At 40.1% G+C, this 13,558-nt stretch overlaps 1 protein-coding gene across 1 annotated transcript in view; it reads right to left on the reverse strand.

Moving 5' to 3' along the window:
• Positions 1-689: 689 nt before the first annotated feature.
• LOC136879377 (chordin-like protein 1) overlaps positions 690-13,558 on the reverse strand; it is a 209,255-nt gene continuing 196,386 nt past the window's right edge. Inside the window, exons 8-10 of the mRNA XM_068229025.1 lie at positions 10,163-10,284; positions 4,930-5,095; positions 690-850 (exon numbers count right to left, since the gene is read on the reverse strand). Of these exons, the coding sequence (XP_068085126.1) occupies positions 690-850; positions 4,930-5,095; positions 10,163-10,284 (449 nt within the window). The remainder of the gene's footprint in view (positions 851-4,929; positions 5,096-10,162; positions 10,285-13,558) is intronic.

Below are 13,558 nucleotides of genomic sequence, written 5' to 3' on the forward strand. Positions count from 1 at the left end.
GGGTGCTTTTTTAATATGTTTATTTTTATTTTGTAGAATAAACTAAAAATATATGTATTTAAGAGCACTTTAGTCAGTTTTTGACGTACAAACAAAAATTCACACCGCCAGGTTTTTTTTCAGGTCTGAAAGGGGTAATCACATTAATGAGGTTGTAAATAAAGGCTACAGATCTCTTCATATGGTTATGTGGGTATTTAGGGGTTGTAGTAAAGATGTAAAACAGAAAGAAGGTGAAGAGAGAGGCCGTAAGAAGGAGATGAATATGGTACAAATTAAGAAGAAAATCACCGAGAAGTAGGAACAAGGTATGTTTGTGCCCGATGTTTCATGATTTTACACCAAGTCTAGATCAACTATTTGCACAATATTAAATAAGAAGGAAGAAAAATTCCTTTGTTATACCAGTGGATGTTTCAGTTGTTAGACACCGACTAGGCAGCTCCCCTATTCACTTCCCTATCATCTGCTTTTCGAGAGTCAGAGTCGCTCTTTATATGGCCTGAGTATAGTGACCTGTATGACTAGAGAACGAATGAGAACTGAATGCACAACACTCCTCGTGTTGCTTTAAACTGTACAAAAATTCAGTACTTGGACTATATGATGCAACTTACGTTACCAAAAACTTAATACGAAAAAGTTTGATGACCTAAACTTATTCTATTAAAACTACAGGAGTATGGTCTTCATACAGATGTGAGTTGGATCTCAGATGAAAGGCAAGTCTTTCGATGCTCCACTCTGATCAGGTTAAGGCTGTCTTCAAGACGTTGTACTTTGGTGCTGCAGGTCTCAAGACATCTCTTCTTTAACTTCCTCTCTCGTCGAGTGAACTTGCTCAGGTGTTCTGTAAAGATAGGGACATCCATTACTTAAGTAAACAATGGTCTGGTCCAAATGCTTTGAAAAAAGAAAAAATAAATACCATCATACAATTTGATTCTTGAATGCAAGAGACCTATTTTTGCTATATGATTTACGTCGCACCAACACAGATACTGCTTATGGCGATGATGGGACAGGAAAGGCCTAGGAATGGGAAGGAAGCGGCCGTGGCCTTAATTAAGGTACAGACCCAGCATTTGCATGGTGTGAAAATGGGAAACCATGGAAAACCATCTTCAGGGCTGCCGACAGTGGGGTTGGAACCCACTATCTCCTTAATGTGAGCTCACAGCTGCACGCTCCTAACCGCATGGCCAACTCACCTGGTGCAAGAAGCCTATGAGTGGTACTGGTGGTGATTATTGTTTTAAGAGAAAATACAACTAGGCAACCGTCCTCTATTAACACTAACAATAGGAAGTCTGGCTCCATGGCTAAATGGTTAGCGTACTGGCCTTTGGTCACAGGGGTCCCGGGTTCGATTCCTGGCAGGGGATAAAGAGAGACAAGGGCCTCGAAAGGCGTAAAAATGAAAGACCACGACAGCTAATACCATCAGGGTCAGAAGAGTACAAGAGTTGACCAAGAGTAGTCGCATAGGATAGAGGAAAGTACAAGTAAGTGGAAACAATGCCAGGACTCAGCTAGGCCAACCCACACTCCCAGGTTAAGAGTGTCTGAGACACCTTTTAGTTGCCTCTTAAGGCAGGCGAGAAACACCCCCCACAGGGGGAAGAAGGCTATAATTGCCACCTGAATAAATCAGAGAATATGTGTTAAACACACTCACCTTATGTCAATACCACTAACATCTGTTTCCCTTGATATCTGCAACAGGTACTTGATTGCCAATTACAGTAGCTAGGTTGGGTAGCTCAGATGGTAGAACAATGGCCTTCTGAGCCCCAGCTGACATGTTCAATTCCAGGTCAGTCCAGTTAGGGTTACCAAATGTCACGGATTTCATGGATAATCCACAATTTTACAGAGTAAAAAGCCCCACACCATGTGCAGACTTCTGTAATACAGATTTTTCTCTGAGAGGTGACTCGGAAGTATGCAGCTGTGGATGACTTCATGATATGCTGAGAAGTTGTTAATGGTACCTGGATACATACTCAGCAGTTCTATTTAAACTATGAACACTTAGTAAAGTTATACAAATTTGAAATTAAATAGGTGATCAGTATCAATGATGAGGCATTACATAATGTTCTTGTTACATTTTGCACATAAAAAAGTAGGAGTAAAAGACAGAAATGGAGCAAGAATTGGTTTCTCAGTAGAAGAAACCATTCATACGTTATCTTGCAATTTGAGATATGATTAAAACCCAAAGATTAGAGTAGCATTTTAAGGAATGGATGAGGAAACATACCACGAGTTCCTTCAGATAGTGAAACTGAACATCATGAAGGAAAACTGAGTCAGGATAGAATCAGTACCATACCATGAACAATTATCTGCTACTTTATTCTCACCACAGGCCGAAATTGCAAAAATCTGAAATTCACTATTTCCATATCTGTAGTTTTTCTTTCAATTTCCTAAAGACCTGGAAATGATTTTAACAATTATTATTCTTTATTCTTCCTCAAATAATTGAGGTTGCCAAACCGACAAAGAATAGCATACAGTATAAATTTTGAACCTAATCTAATTAAAATATGGAATAAAAGATGAACAATCATTCTAATGATAATATAGAGAAAACAATCCTTAGTGACAAAGAAGAAGCAGGTATAATACTTCAATTTATTGATTTATTTATGTGGGTGGGGCATATAGGTGATGCCTTAAGATGGATGTTGAGGCTTTCAATGTATGTCCCAGCTTACAATGGTCCCATTCGGCACACCAAAGTGTCATAAGCAGGTGACCAGTTCAGGAATGGTCCCCTTGCACCCAGCATGAGCCCTATGACCTCGATGTCCTCAAGGTTGTACTTATTGAGGTAATATGGAATGGTTAGTGAAGTATCCTCTTTCTTCCTTCCTCGACTTCAGTGGGCTGTTGCGCATGTGATTCAAATCTGATTGTTGGATCGAGAATGAAACCTTTGTTGCTCCCGATCATGTTGATTTGCCCTGTTCCACCATCAACTGCGAGGCCTTGGACCTCTTCATGTACTAGATATGCTTTTCCACATAATGTATAGGCCAAGAAAGACCGGATGTGATGATGTCTGGGTTTTTGTAGGCATTCACAGAATGGGCAAGATCCTAAGACGTGTGCCAAAGTGTCAATCTCACTGGGTCGTCTGCATTGGTTACCGTCTTTGGATCTGCCTGGTATGGCATGAACAGGGCTACATTCCCTGTCATTTTGAGAGCATAGTTCCACTCAGTACTTGTGAGTCCGTATTCTTTTCTTATCTACCATTTACTGTAGCTGGAGTAAACTCTTGATATATGCATAAGGAATTCACGAGAAGAATCCTTCACATCAGTGGAACAAGAAACGTTTGCCTTCATAATTTATTTTTTTTGCTAGGGGCTTTACATTGCACCGACACAGATAGGTCTTATGGCGACGATGGGATAGGAAAGGCTTAGGAGTTGGAAGGAAGCGGCCGTGGCCTTAATTAAGGTACAGCCCCAGCATTTGCCTGGTGTGAAAATGGGAAACCACGGAAAACCATTTTCAGGGCTGCCGATAGTGGGATTCGAACCTACTATCTCCCGGATGCAAGCTCACAGCCGCGCGCCTCTACGCGCACGGCCAACTCGCCCGGTCCTTCATAATTTGATCTGTTAAGACCATAAACAGACAAATCAAATATAATCTCTAAGGCACTGATAGGGAACATCAGAAGGGTGTGTAGATGATGTCTGAAAATTACTGTAAATGATTACATTCATTTTTCATATTTGTGTGTTACATTTTTATTTTTTGCTGCCATTTTGAGAGGGCAGTTTCATCACAATGCCCCTTACTCAATTAAAGCAGTATCCGACTCATTGGCTGAATGGTCAGCGTACTGGCCTTCAGTTCAGAGGGTCCTGGGTTTGATTCCCGGCCGGGTCTGGGATTTTAACCTCCATTGGTTAATTCCAGTGGCCTGGGGGCTGGGTGTTTGTGCTGTCTCCAACATCTCTGCAACTCACACACCACACATAACACTATCCTCCACCACAATAACACGCAGTTACCTACGCATGGCAGATGCCGCCCACCCTCATCGGAGGGTCTGCCTTACAAGGGCTGCACTCGGCTAGAAAGAGCCACACGAAATTAAAATTAAATTAAAGCAGCGCTAGAATGTTGGAGACCTGTTTTCAGACTTCTTGTCAGCAGACTTGATGGCCATACATGCAGAGAAAAGACAGAAGTCTGCGATTGATGTATTATTTTAGTTATTTAGAAGTTCTAAAAATTAAATGAGGGTAATTTAAATTTATTTATTTATATATTTTACACATACAATTTTCTTTATGTTGCACTGACATGGATATGTCTTATGGCAACGATGGAGTAGGAAATGGCTAGGATCAGGAAGGAAGCAACCGTGACCTTAATTAAGTTACAGCCCCAGCATTTGCCTGGTGTGAAAATGGGAAACTACAAGAAAAGATCTTCAGGGCTGCCAACAGTGGGGTTCAAACCCACTGTCTCCTAAATAGAAGCTGACAGCTACGGGAGGTAGAATCCTTCACGTAGAATCCTTTGCCATCACTGAAACTATATTGCAGTGTTTCTAATTCTGCGTAAGTAAGTATTAGTACAAAGTACGTGCTGAAAATAATTTTCCTTTCTTTGGCTTCTTACTTTCCCATAGAAAGTTCCTCACTGAGCTGGATAAATGTCATACTTTTTAGGCCTTACTGAGCATTCCTTTCTGTTAAGTTGTTGTTCTTTCAGATGACACTACCAAGGTATTTGAAACTGTAGTAGCTGTGAAAATAAAATGCTGACTGGAGACCACAAAGTACAATACATAGAATATTTATTCTCTAAAGCCTCCCATGCTAATTTATATTAGAAACAGTAGAAGAATCACCACTAGATCTAAGAGTAGGAACTCACACAACAGTTACTTACTGTTGCCAGAGATGCCCAGCAAGGAGAATCTGAACTTGTGCCTGAGCTGTGTGAAGTCTTCACTCGTGATCTTCTGAATCTGGAATGTCTCTACTGCTCCTTTGCGCATCACCCACGAGTGAAGTTGAACCTCTCCAGGACTCTTCCCAGGCTCCTGAAATGCGTACTGGAAACGTAGATAGAAATTACAATTTTAGCATTAATGTTCTCGTATAAGTTTGTAAAATAAGAGATTAGTTTGTGTATGTGCTGTATGATGAGAATTTCAAAGGGTTCACTGAATATGGTGGCTGACAGTTTGAACAACTTTTGTAAACAACACCCAGTGTCTAGTGCCAAAACTTCAGTGTGTGCACAATTTACTGACTGACAGTTCTATGTTGTTTGGGAGTGTAGAAAATTTTGGAAAAATTAATAAAATAAATCATTCATTACATCATTCCTGACATTTCCAGGCTTAAACTGACATAGATTTTCATGGATGAAAATGGATGATACTGTCACAGATGTTTTTCATTACTGTTATTTTCAAAAAATTGTATAACTAGAAATTATCTCTGAATTATTCTCTGAGATTCAAAGACGCTCACAGACACCGGAAGTACGCCTGCACATGTACAGTGTTATCTTATTGGTCTGTTATTTTCTGTTTCGACATTGGTTGTCCCCCCTCCTCTTCCTTCCCCTCTCCTTCTCAAGTGTAGTCTTGGTGGCTGGTTGTGCTCAGTGGTTGGTTTTTTTGCTTGGTCAGACATTAACTCAGGGATTTCTTTCGAACCCAAGGTTGCTGGGCTACGATCATCAGGGTGTAAGTCTTGAGTGTATGTTGTATGTTGAGTGAAAGATTAATGACTGTGGCAGCGAATAGGCATGTAATTGAGTAAGTGTTGTGCTTCCTGTGTGTGTATGTGCTCATAACTCAGCAACCGAGCTTGATAGCTGCAGTTGCTTAAGTGCGGCCAGTATCCAGTAATCGGGAGATAGTGGGTTCGAGCCCCACTGTCGGCAGCCCTGAAGATGGTTTTCCGTGGGTCCCCATTTTCACACCAGGCAAATGCCGGGGCTGTACCTTAATTAAGGCCACGGCCGCTTCCTTCCACTTCCTATGCTTTTCCTGTCCCATCGTCACCATAAGACATATCTGTGTCGGTGCGACGTGAAGCAAATAGCAAAATAGCATAGCTCAGCAAGCTCCTTGCCTGTATGGCTTTCTTATTTGTTTGCCTTGTAGGCCTTTCCTTGTTTGTATTTCTGTACATTTGACTGAATTCATATGGTACTTACTGTTGGTGAAATACATTCCATTGGGAGAATATCATGGAATATTGTAAATCATGAATCATACGAGGCCAATAGAGGTATATTGGTGTAATTGCTGTAAGGTGTTTGAGTAGTTTTGTTTATTCTGTAAATATGTTGCTACCTTGTTATGTTTTGTTTGTTGAAACGACCAAGGTCCTACACAACCTTCACCAGGTACAACCCTTCCATATTTCAACATCTCCATCCCAGATACTCCACTGGAGTAGGTAGATCACTTTTCGTGCCTGTGTAATATCCTGTCTGTGTGCTGTAACTGTGAGCAAAATGTGGAGAAGAGAATTGGTGCTGCCCATGCAGCATCTGGATGACTATCACAGTGGGTGTTGATGAATTAAGACCGGACCATGAAGACGAAACTCATGGTGTACCACGCTGTTGTCATCACAACATTGCTGTATGGTTATTAAACTTGGAGCCTTTACCGACGTGACTTGAAAAAGCTTGAGTGCTTCCACCAACAAAAACTTCGATCCACCCTTAGGATCAAAAGGGAAGACTATGTCTCCAACATTGTTGCTCTTGAGAAAGCGCATGCCAAGAGCATAGAATTGTCCATCATTTGTCATTAGATTAGATGGATTGGCCATGTTCGTTGGATAAGTGATACCAGATTTCCACGCCAAATCCTTTAAATAATAATAATGTTATTTGCTTTATGTCCCACTAACTACATTTACGGTCTTCAGAGATGCTGAGGTGCCGGAATTTAGTCCCGCAGGAGTTCTTTTACGTGCCAGTAAATCTACCGACACGAGGCTGTCGTATTTGAGCACCTTCAAATATCACCGGACTGAGCCAGGATCAAACCTGCCAAGTTGGGGTTAGAAGGCCAGCGCTTTAACCGTCTGAGCCACTCAGCCTGGTGTCAAATCCTTCATGGTGAACTTTGTTCTGGGACCAGAGCTCATGGAACCCCAATAAGGTGTTACAAGGACCAGCTTAAGCACACTATGAAGATGACAGGTCTCAATCCACAAACCTGGGACACACTTGCTCAAGACCTTTCAGTTTGTTGCCGGACCATCCCTGCTACTGGCAATCTGTTTGAAAGAGAACACAGTTGTGAAGAGGCCAGGAGAGAAGCACAAAAACTCCGTGCAGCACAACCATGCCCTCCTCCACCAATTCTGTGCAGTCTACGTGGATACTTATTTCATGCTAGAATTGGTCCTTTCAACCATCAAAAGTACATCCACAGACAGAAGTGAATTTATTGGAAGAAGTTAATGAGAATAGTCACTTGTAACATAAGAAGTTAATTTCTCGGAAAAGAGTTAAGCCACTGCCGACGACATTTTGTTGATGAGTTAGAATAAATGGCTGATAAATTTACAGATTATAAACTCCCCTAACCATCGATCCATCTTGCTTCCTCTCTGGGTATGTTCCTTTTCCTGGGTCCTAATGCTGATACCTTCTCAGTACAAAGAAAGGAAGGAATCTTCCAGATTTACTTGATTGTTGATCAGTGACAGCACATGGATAAAACATCTGAGGGTTCACTGCTTTGGAAAATAACGTGTTCACATTTATGTTATTTGATGTACATAGATACAAATTGTGACATTGCTTGATTAGCAATGTGACTTTCCTTTTAAGACAGATGGCTGCAACATGAAGAAGTTACCAAAAGAGAGAAAAAATATGAGGTGCAATTACTTTAAGCTGATCCAGTTTCCTCTGATTTTTAAGACTTCACTTGCATAGGAATATTTGCTTCAAGAACATGTTAGGCAGACTACTGCTGTGTGTGTCTTGACTTATTTTGCTGTTTACTCTTCAAAAAACATGTATTACTACTTAAAAGTTTCATTAATTGCATAAACTTATGCTTCATACACCTATTGATGCTCTACAAACTGTAGTTACCAAAATATTCTGGTTCATTGTGGTTAATTACATAAGCCACCTGATGGCCATAATCGTTAAGGCGTTGAAGTGTAAACGGTCTGACACCATGGTTAGCTGGTTCAAGTTCCGTTGGTTGAAAAATTTCACCATCAGAATGTTGGCTGTCAGTGTAAAGGAGGTGGTTGTAGACAATTTCTAATCACTAGATTGCGTGCCAAAAGTCTAAATTAAATTCCAAACCTCTCCACGGTGCTCATATGGGATGAGGGCATATGACGCTGTTAGTAGTGTTTCGTCCATTGGATGGAGACGTTAAGCCTTGAGCAGACCCCTTGGTGCTATTTGATAGTAGTAGGCTATGAGCTGGCAATGGGCTTCACCCTTTCCCTTCCTACTATCATATATCACTCCATTCATTTCATCTCATTAACTCCTCTGATGAGGTTGACATCAGGAAGACCATCTAGTCATAAAAACCTGCCACGACAGGTTCATTTCATCTCACACCCGACTCCATAGAGAAATGGGTCAAGGGATGGACAAACAAACAATATTGTGATTAATTACACCAGGGCTACAAAACCATGAAATTAAAATTCCTTCAAAACCTACCATGTACGGCAAATTTTAACCGCACTCTCTGAGACAGTGCTTCGGCTAATTTCTGGGCTGCTCATGTCTATAGCTGGTCCACTAACCAGTGATACCTGAGCTATGTTCTCCTTGTTCATCATAACCCCTCCCTTTGTACACCCTCCTTACGTCTCACAGCCCAGTGCCATCACTCCTGAAACTGAACATCTTCATTGGTTCCAGAGAGGAACCGAGTGTTGAAGTCAAATTATCACTACGTGTGTAAATATACAGAGCTAACTAAATGAATAGGCTCTCGGTAAACCATTTTACTAAGACTTATCTATTTCTATTATGTTTACTATTACACCCTCGGGTGTACAAAATTATCTGTAATTGCGCCAAGGTATACTGTACATTAGCCAAACATGCTGGCCCATTGGTACTCGTATTAAGGAACACCAATGAAATATACACCTCAAACAGCCAGTCAAGTCGGCTATAGCTGAGCACACCCTATCATTGGTACATGATGTCATGTTCCAAGACGTTCAAGCTCTTACCCACACTGAACACTACAGGTCCAGAATTATATGCGAAGCTGTGGAAATATGTAAAAAATCCTTACAATCTCAACAGGAACACTCGCTAGCAATTAAGTAACATGTGGTTGCCAGCCATTAAGAATTTACATAGGTAGTTCTCTTCCCTGTCCTTTCTATATTGTTATTTTGTTTCAGTGCCTTCCAAAATTCATTCGTTCCTCATCACGAGATCATGCATTCCATGCTACGTGCTCAGTGTCATACTTTCATAATGTATGTACACCCCTCCCAGACTATCTCACATTATTATCATCCTCTGTTTTTCCACACACTTTCTTTCCATCGTTCAGCTCTGTTTTAGTCTATCATGCGTGTGTTTCATTGCACTTTATTTTATTATTTTCTATTTATTTCTTGTACCACATTTGTCCCTATTCATGTGATGTCATGTTACTTCTCACACACACGGTGTAATAGGAACATCTTAATTGGAGCTTATATGGCATCATCAGCTGCTGCTTGGAATGCTAATGCTGTGCCAGCCATCTGGTGACAAATGAGCGTACCACTTAAAGTGACTTAAACCCTTATTATTGAATAAGTCTTAGCCGTGAACAGTCGAGATTTTCTCCTGAAGATGTGGAGCAAAATTCTCTGGGAAACATAGAGAGTTTCACCCTGTTTTCTCGACACAGCATAAGCCCAAAAGCCCATATCATGTCTATTTCTAGGGGCTTCCCTGAATCACTGCCTGTTGTTGATATAATGATCATAGCCATCAGCTTCTATTTTTACATGTGATCCAAACCACATGGACACGACATTTCATTTGAAAAATTCCAAATGGATTGGCTGGGGTATGGACTACAGCTACCTTGACGAAAAGCAAGTGGCGATGTTACTCGGCCATCACACCCTGTCTGGACTGTGTTTATATTCACCTGTATGAACTCAGAGAGGTTCCCCGCACCCTGAGCTCTGTATACGACCAGCTCAGTGTTCTGCGGCACACACTGTAGAGGTCCCATTTCCATCACGCTACTGCTGGGGATGACCGACATCACTGAAACAGTACACTTTACACATATATCTCCTCCTCCTGCTCAGACAAAACAGAATATACAAACTATAAAAAATACATTACAGCGGATGCCCTCTTAACCAGCCTGCTTGTGACCAGACCCTCGGTTGCATATCAAAATGGATCATTAATCCTATAAATAATATTAATATAATATAAATAATCTACAGTTCTATAATTTAAGATGTTTTAAAATATAATTTGCATCATAACACGCTTATAAACTGGTTAAAAATGGCATCTGCTATTGTAAGCAACAAGCAATGTGAAAACCAAAAATCAAACTACAATGGTTAAAGTTAATAAACTAAGCAATGTGAAACACGTTGCATCTTGTCTGTGAGTGATGTGGGGCGGGAGGCAGCGTGGGCATTCTCGACTGTGGAAACCAGAAGCATAAAACAAACCATATAACTTATTTCTTTAGACTTCATTTATATATGTATTTGTTGCATAGAAGATTATGAATTCGAAGGTATAAAACACTTCTAAGATCCATTCTTCAGCTGACTTCCATTTTCAGTATTTAAATCCTTACACCTTCCATCTTTCGTGCAGATTGAATTAAGATTGAGAGGGCCACGGAGTCCATGTACATGCACTACGTGTATCTTTACAAAGTTGTACAATGTGGCATTGGAAGGATCTGGTATTTCTACAGATATTGTTTTATCAATATCAGACATTTCTCGCAATTTGTAACTATTTCAAACTCACTCCAATAAGTGTGTATGAGATACCGAGAAACAAGAATTATCTACAATCTGAACGAAAATCAGTCTGCAGCAATAAAAATCAAGGGCTTTTTAAAAAACAATCAGCAATCCAGAAAGGAGTGAGGCAAGGCTGCAGTTTGTCCCCCATCCTTTCCAATATTTACATAGAACAGTCAGTAAAGGAAATCAAAGAGGACTGTAGAAAGTTAATCACAATCCAAGGAGAGAAAATCAAAACCCTGAGATTTGTCAATGTTATTGTTATTTTATCTGAGTCTGCAGAAGATCTGGAGAAATTGCTGAATATCACAGACACAGTCTTGGAGAAGGAGTACAAGATGAAATTAAGTAAATCCTAAACAAAAGTTATGGAGTGCAGTAGAATGATACAGGAAATATTAGATTAGAAAATGAAGTCTTGAAGGAAGTGGATGAATATTGTTACTTGGGTAGTAAAATAACTAATGGCAGCAAAAGTAAGGAGGACGTAAAATTCAGACTAACACAAGCAAGGAAGGCCTTTCTTAAGAAAAGAAATTTTCACACTTTGAGCATTGATATGAGAATTAGAAAACAGGTTTTTGAAGACTTTTGTCTGGAGCACGGCATTGTATAGCATAGCTCAGAAAGAAAGAAAAAGAATACAGTAGAAGATTTTGAAAGGTGTTGTTACGGAAGTATGCTGAAGGTGAGATGAGCAGATCGAATCATGAATGAAGTGATGCTGAATTAAATTCATGACAGGAGATTGATTGATTTGGCTAAATTTAATGATAAGAAGACATAGAATGATAGAAAACATACTAAGACACCCAGGACTTATTCAGTTGGTTTTTGAGAGAAGTGTAGCTGATTAGAACCAAGGTATGAATATGACAAGCAGATTAGAGCAGATGTAGGATGCAGTAGCTACATAGAACTGAAAAGGTTAACACAGGATAGGGTGGCATGGACAGCTGCATCAAACCTGTCTATGGACTGATGTCTCAAACAACAACAACAATAATGTAAACTTCACTTCTGGAACTCATCTGCATATAAGAAACTTTGTACCTCACCAAAAATTAGTTTTGGATTACTTAAACATAGGAGTCCATTTACATTTGCATCAAAAATGCAAAAGACAATATTATGTTTATTGTTTGAAGTTTTGTAAGGGTGAAGACTAGTAGTAATTCAGGCCATGATGGGTTGCAATTGAAAATAATGAAGAGGTCTGGCTTACCAAACTTTTTCACTGTTGCCATTGCATCCTGACAATTTTGCAACATATTTTGGGGGCTGCCAGTGAAAGTAGAAGGCAAAATAACAATTCAGCTGACTCTTAATCTTTAATTTTCAGCTCTAACTTGTAAAGCATCAGCAAGACCAACATAAGTATCAACATGCAGTTTGAATTTTGAATGCCAATAAATTTCACTCAATCTCCTTCTATATGATGACAATACTCAACTATTATTGTTGATTAAGTTTACCAGCATTAAGTAAAGGGCTGAAATTTCCTGCAGAACAACCTCAAATTGACAGTCTGTACAAAAATATATTAGCATATTGTCATATTTTGAAGGTAAGTTCAAGATGGCGGATGAGTTGGAAAGTCATGTAGATTCAGCTCTCAAAAGTATTGAAAATATTGCAGATTCCAGTAGATATCTCAAGAAGGAATCCAAGGATGACTTATATAAAGCGGTAAGGATTATACGAGAATGTTTTATTGAACTGAAATCTAAACTATGTAGAAATGTGGAACATGTAAATGAGATTGGTTTAAGCAAGGTTATGCAACTTGACAATGACATCGTGCTACAGGAAGACAGTAGATGGTTGGGACAGGTGGTGCCATCTGTTGGCCAAGAGCTGCAAAAGATGGTACTGGTTCCCGTGGCTCAGTCGAGAGAGACAAAACAAAATAAAGGGGAAGCAGGAATCATGATGGCCCAATTACTAGTGTCACCTAGCGCTCACAGGGACAATTCGCTAATGGCAACCAAAGTTCTCGTAGATGAAGCAAGCCATCGAAGAGAAGGCGGTGGAATTGCGCATCGACCTGAGTCTTTTGACATTCATCATAGAGAGTCACCTAGCGCTCATAGTTCTCATAGATGAAGCAAGCCATCGCAGAGAAGTCATCAACAATGGTGGAAAACTCAAATCCGCACCAAGACTATACTGGATGTACATTGGACACCCAGATGAAGAGTCCACGGAAGAAGACATCATCTCTTATATGGCAGAAAAAGGTATTAATAGCGTCAAAGCTTGCTTCACTATTCGAACAAGAGGTAGGAACAAAGCGTTGAAAATAGCACTCCTGGAGAAAGACAAAGAAATAGTTGACAATGAAAATTTCTGGCCTAAGGGGGTTACTTTTCGCCCCTTTGAGTTTTAACTCTGAAATCAGGTTATCATCAATATCTACCGCTACAAGAGGTCAACAACAGCAATATCTCTAAATGCATCAGATTAATGACTTGGAATGTAGAAGGGTTGAAGAATGTATTGGCCTTGACCCCCCGGCTCACACTTCTAGAGAATGACAT

Source organism: Anabrus simplex, chromosome 8 (genome assembly GCF_040414725.1).
Source record: "Anabrus simplex isolate iqAnaSimp1 chromosome 8, ASM4041472v1, whole genome shotgun sequence".
Taxonomy (NCBI): domain Eukaryota; kingdom Metazoa; phylum Arthropoda; class Insecta; order Orthoptera; family Tettigoniidae; genus Anabrus; species Anabrus simplex.